Genomic DNA, 5,571 nt, shown 5'->3' with positions numbered 1-5,571 from the left:
GAGAGAGAGGGGAAAGAGAGGGAAAGAGAGGGGGGGTGGGAGGGGTGAGCAGCCCCTTTTATCACAGGCACACCCAGCTGTTGCCAGATAACTGTGGGGCAGAGCCTAGACAAAAATGCTAAAACGCCTCTGTGTCTCTCTTCTTGCAGAGCCCTAGTGCCCTAAGTGTGATCAATCACTGGACTCTGGTATTAGAACTAAATGATCTTTGGTCGCTTGGCTCTGACGTCATGGTCCTGGGCTGGCCTGTTGATGCTACAGCCACTCTTTTTCCCTCCTGCCCTAACAAAATGTATTAGTGCTAGTGGCATGGTCACCGAGAGGACCTTCGTCCTACCAGAGACGCTTTCTCAAATGCATGGTGTGGTGAGGGCTGTAACCAGGAAAGCCACTCCTGATCATACTGAAGGACTCAGTTTATGTCCCTCCCTGATAACAGGGACATCTGGCCTGGCTTCTCTTGTTAGGACTTGCATCCACTTTCTATCTTGGTGGCACTGGAAGGACCGGGCTACTAGAGAGACCTCCTTCAAGGTGCCCTGCAGCACCCACCCTTCCTAGCGCCCTGAGTCTTGGGAGCTGGGCCTGCTCCAGTTCCCAGGTTCCACTCATTTCATTATCTTTCTTGAGTTCTTCACAGAACCATCAGCACTTCCTACAGACTCCCCTCTTTGCAATCCTATTAGCTGGTGCTGGTTTAGTCAACATCTCTGAAAAAGTCTGCCTCTGGGAAGCTAGGTAGAGTGGTTTCCATGGGCGTATCTACCTCACAGAGGCCTCCTTCCAGGCCTCAGGCCTCAGGGGTAGGGCTTTGGACTGGCCACAGGGACTCTGGAGCCTGAAAGTGGTGGTTTCTGTTGGATTCTGGTGTTATTTCTTTCTGTTCTGCGGAATACCTCGCCAAGGCCTGCTTCACACTGCTCTTCATACATCCTCCTGTTGCCTCTCAGCAGAGTGGGAGATAAAATAATATGAATGACTCCCCCTCCCCCCCCCCCCCCCCAGCTCATAAGTGATAGCAAGCGTTATCCTGTGGTCACAACACACTCTGGTTTCAGGAATGATGGATCTTGGTATAACCTTTTAAATGGTGAACAATATTTAACTTCAGTCATAGCTCTGTTTACTATGGTCTCCCAACGTCCCTGAAGGCCAACACATTTGCTCCAGGATGTTCCCAGACCATCCTGAAAGTTAATGGTCACCTCAAACTTTATGGCCACTTCTCTGCCTTTCTCAGTCACAGAGATCCTATTTCCCTGGTGGCCTTGGTGAGCCTGAGGGCTTTGCATATCAAGGCCTTCACATGCATTCAATCCCCAGGCTCATCTCCTCACCCACAGAGGTGGGGAGCTATACTCAGTCCTGCCTGTATGATCACCCTAGTCAGTGTCTTCCTGTGGCCCCCAAGTGAGCTGGACAGAAGACCTCTTCCCGTCTGACTCGCTCCTTCCCATATGAAACATCAGGGGAAGTTGAGACTCAGCCTTTGGATTTTTCCATCTTCTTTGTTCAGTGCTAAGGGCAATCTCTGCCCCCAGGGATCATCAGAGGGACAGGGATTGACCAGCCCTGCTGTAAGAGCAAGGGTCGGGGTCAGCCTTTGCTCCATCCAGGATGACCCACTTCTGCCCCTGATGCACAACTGTTGACACTTTACCTGTCAGGTTCTGTCCTCACTCTGGTCTCAGGGGACAGTTCCGGCCAGTGTCCATGTTCTCTGATTTAGTGTCCCTTACCTTTCAGACCAACTTGGCATCTGCTACCTGGAACTGATCTCCAACTGAATTCCTAATGGTAGATCTGCAGGAGCCCATTGTCTTGGTGTAGCCTGGGCACGGGGTTTCTCTGGTCTCCTCTCGGGAGGACACATTGTTTTGTTTACTCTCTAGCATTAGATAGGGAACAACCTGGAGTCTTCTGCCACCCAGCGTACCACTCAACCTTGCCCTGCAGGCCACCAACACAATGGGAAGTTATAATGACTTCCATTGTTCCTGCTCCAATTACACATTTGGTGAGTGGGAAGCGAGCACCAGGACTCTCCACAGCTGAGCAGCCCCGCGGTGGGCTCCCTCGTGGGTTGTTGTAAACACCAGGCAGATCTAGTCTCATATGTTCCACTGCAAACAAATGGTTAGGATGAGGTTCATTCTGGAGATCATGGCCTGGCTTCTGTGTGCACTAGTGCCTAACACACTCGAGGTTTCTGCACTCTCAGGATAGCTGCCCACACATTGCTCATAGGAAGCACTAGAATGGACCGAAGTGTGGCCACAGTGACCCTCCTCCTGAAATCTCTACCTTCATTCAGTCATAGACCTGGGACTAAGGATGAACACTGAAGTTCAGTCCAGGGCCATGAGTTTTAGTGGAAATTCCACCCTGGGTCCTTCTAAAAAAAACTCTTGTTTCTTCCTGGTGCAATCTGAAAAAGTCTTGATTTCTCCCTAGGACTTGGTCTGGCTGAACCACTCACTCCCCTCCAGAAAGATAGCAGCTCTCCCAGTGGGATCCTGTCTCCACTGGTATTAGGGCCTCTGTCTTCCTAAGATGGGCTCATCTTCCCAAGACAGTAAAGGAACTGCTACTGCTTCAGAAGCCTGGATCTCGGTGAAGAGGGCATCTCGGTGAAGAGGGCATCTTGAACACTGCTCAGCCTCACAAGATGAATTTCGGGGGCCTCACATTATCTCAGACCCCAGGACTAGAACCCACATACCAACACAGGGAGACAGTGCCACCCGAGGACTCCAAAGACTTGTAATCTTGGGGTGCCCAAAATGAGGTAGAAATACAGATTCCAGGGCATCCAGGAAGAGGAAAGGTAAATAAAGTGGAAACTTCTAGCTCTTTGGAAAGTTAGTGATAGCAAGTGCTGTTTTGCTGGGGCACACAGGTGAAATGATGACTTGCTAAAGCAAACACAGAAAGACTGTTTTCCTGAAGCAGACACAGGTGAAAGGATGTTTGGATATAGCAAACACATGAAAGAGTGCTTAATGAAGGAGTGTAGCTATGAATCCACGGACAGTGGGAGAAGAGCGCTGAGCATTGGTTTGGTTTGCTCTGCCTCGTTATTCTTCATTAACAACACACATGTATTGGTTCTTACATAGCATCACTGAGTTCAACTTGTGATAGATAATACCACCACTGAGAGAAACTTGCCCAAGAACTGCTCTCGAGGTGCCTACGGCAGCCTGCTGCTTCTGCAGTCTTGCTTCAGCCCTGTTGGCAAGCTTGGAGGTTTCTTCAGGATTTAGCTACTGTTGCTGGTTTGTGCCTGGTGTCGCTTGCTGAAAAGACTGGACGGTAGCTGCTGGTTCATGTGTGGTGTCTGCCTGCCTGGAGGACTGGTCTGCAGCTGCTGAGTCGTATTTAGTGTTTGCTTACAGGACTGAACTGCTGCCCAAGAAGATTCAAGCTCACCCCCAAAGAACTATTGCTGAAGAGGTTCGTTTCCCCCATATCCCAATAACGTTTCTCTCCCACTACCTCTGCGAGGCGGTGGGCTAGAGGAGAGGTTGAACCCTTATTAAAAGTAGGTTGCAAAAAATGTATGCCCACAGGTGAATTTTGAGGACAGACTAATGAAGGGTGCCAAGGCCCCTCCAGACCTGCCCCTCCCCACTTCAGGATCTGAGGAGACCCACAGAGAGATAATACCCTGGATCGACATGGCACCTAGCATCAAAGATTCCATGGTCACTTCCCACTGCCCATCCCTGACCTGAAATAAGCCTGTGAGATGTGTGTGAGAAGGGAGGGCTCAGAATCCAAGCCAAAGGCCACCATAGAGTTCTTGAACATAGCGTGTCTGGGTCAAGATTTCTTCCTCCTAAAAGTGGAGGACCCTGGGCTGGTCCTCTATCCCTGGACTGAAAACTCACTAGTACATGCCTCTGTACCCTTCCTGTACTCTAGGGACATGGAGCCGGAGGTAAGCAATGCTTAGTTACTGCCTGCCTGGGACTGCTAGGTGAAAGAGGACACTATTCCGGATGCTTGTCAGCTGCTGTCTCCATCCTGAGGCCAGAACCCTACTTATCTGTGGATGCCCTGCACTATACACCCATCCACACCCACCCCATCCACACCCCTACCTCTTCAACAAGGAGAAAGCCAGAGAAACTCTGAGTAAGCTCAGTAAAGACCAGTCAGGGGATAGGAAGTGACACCACAATTGCTATCACGTGCACTTTATTGAATCCACTGTGAACATATGCATGAGGATAAACATTTACAGGAGGGTAGAGTGACAGGTTAGGGCCTCTGGCCAGGATAAGGGGCAACTCTGAGGGGCGGAGCACATGAATGCTTTCTTCACAAAGACAGTGCACGGAAGAATTTAGTCCATTGACTTTGACAGTGCATGGAGTCCCACCCTTAGTATCTAATAGGTACAAAAGGTACTAAATTCGGTACTAGTTTAGTTAATTAATAGTTAGCTAACTAACTAGTTAGTACCTAACTAGTGGGTTCTAATTTCTTTGGTTGCCTAGGAAGTTTAAGCTGTGAAAAACGATAAGCATGATGTAGAAGATGAGGGAGATGACCAGAGCAAAGATGTTCAGAATCTTGGCAGTTGAAGCATGGGATTGGGCCCCAGTCATGTCGCCCACCATCTTCCGGTCCCTGGACTGAAAGAAATGAAAAGATCAGTGTGGCCTTGGAGCAAGTCATCAAGAGCCAGATGCTTTGCCTCAGTTTCCCCATTGTCCTTCCTACTCAGTGCAGTCTCCTTCCTAATATCAGGGACTCCTCTCCCTTTCACACACTCAGACCATTCAGCAGACCCAAGAACTGTATGCTCAGCTCACCATGGGGCACCATTTCTTGTAAGTCTCACTTGCACCCAGCCTAGTGCCCCAGTCTGCAGGGTGAAGGGGCATTCCAGAAACTAAGCAGTAAGCAGAATGAATCCCTCTAAACTAGAGTGGAGACAGTCCCACCCCAGAATCCCTGGGCATTCTCTCCTTTTGCCTACATAGGAGAGTCTCCTACATATAACCCACATATACATTCTATATGCTACTTACACAGTCTATACATTACAAACAAGTAAGTACATTCAGGACACCAAACTCGGAGTGTCACACATACACAAACACAAAGCTGTACATGACCCAGGTGTCCTCTGGGCAGGAGGAGCCACAACCACATACACACCTTCTACAATACTCACCTTCACCGAGTAGATGTAGGCAATGAAACCCAGGCAGCAGCCATTCATGAATACTGTGTTAAATGTAGACCAGGCAATGTAATCCGGCTGGATAACATCACTGTTGATGCAAACCACAGTGGATGGTACTGGAGCTGATTCAGGATCCCCCTTAACCATGTTTTTGTGCTTAAAGGAAGCAAGGGAGCTCTTGTTTCAAGAAAGTTCATATGGGTGGTGGAGTCACAGGCACTTTTGTATAACCATTGTGGAGTAAGATCCACATGCATGGGGAGTGGCTACATAAGATTGCTTCATACCCCCCCACACCCTCCTCACCTCCTGCCCCCACCTCCACCACCTCCTCAGTGGCCTCTTCAAAGTTCTACTTTCTCCAAAATTTC

General features: G+C 49.3%; 1 protein-coding gene across 1 annotated transcript; it reads right to left on the bottom strand.

Annotated features, from left to right (window-relative positions):
• Window positions 1-4,280: 4,280 nt before the first annotated feature.
• On the bottom strand, window positions 4,281-5,347 carry LOC110299223 (interferon-induced transmembrane protein 3-like). Its single transcript, XM_021168869.2, has 2 exons — window positions 5,189-5,347; window positions 4,281-4,643 (listed from the first exon to the last, which is right to left on the bottom strand). The coding sequence occupies exons 1-2, from the start codon at window positions 5,345-5,347 to the stop codon at window positions 4,485-4,487; spliced, it is 318 nt and encodes a 105-aa protein (XP_021024528.1). The 3' UTR covers window positions 4,281-4,484.
• Window positions 5,348-5,571: the final 224 nt, after the last annotated feature.

Source organism: Mus caroli, unplaced genomic scaffold (genome assembly GCF_978045245.1).
Source record: "Mus caroli unplaced genomic scaffold, Mus_caroli_1 scaffold_8, whole genome shotgun sequence".
Classification (NCBI taxonomy): domain Eukaryota; kingdom Metazoa; phylum Chordata; class Mammalia; order Rodentia; family Muridae; genus Mus; species Mus caroli.
The sequence above is the reverse complement of the archived record's forward strand: the minus strand, read 5'-3'. Positions and strand labels throughout refer to the sequence as shown.

What these genes read in the sequence shown, in the direction of transcription:
- LOC110299223 (XM_021168869.2), bottom strand. Translation starts at nt 5,347, where the DNA reads ATGGTTAAGGGGGATCCTGAATCAGCTCCAGTACCATCCACTGTGGTT. An exon ending in CCTACATCTACTCGGTGAAG is followed by an intron (nt 4,644 to 5,188) that starts GTGAGTATTGTA and finishes CATTTCTTTCAG; the next exon opens with TCCAGGGACCGGAAGATGGT.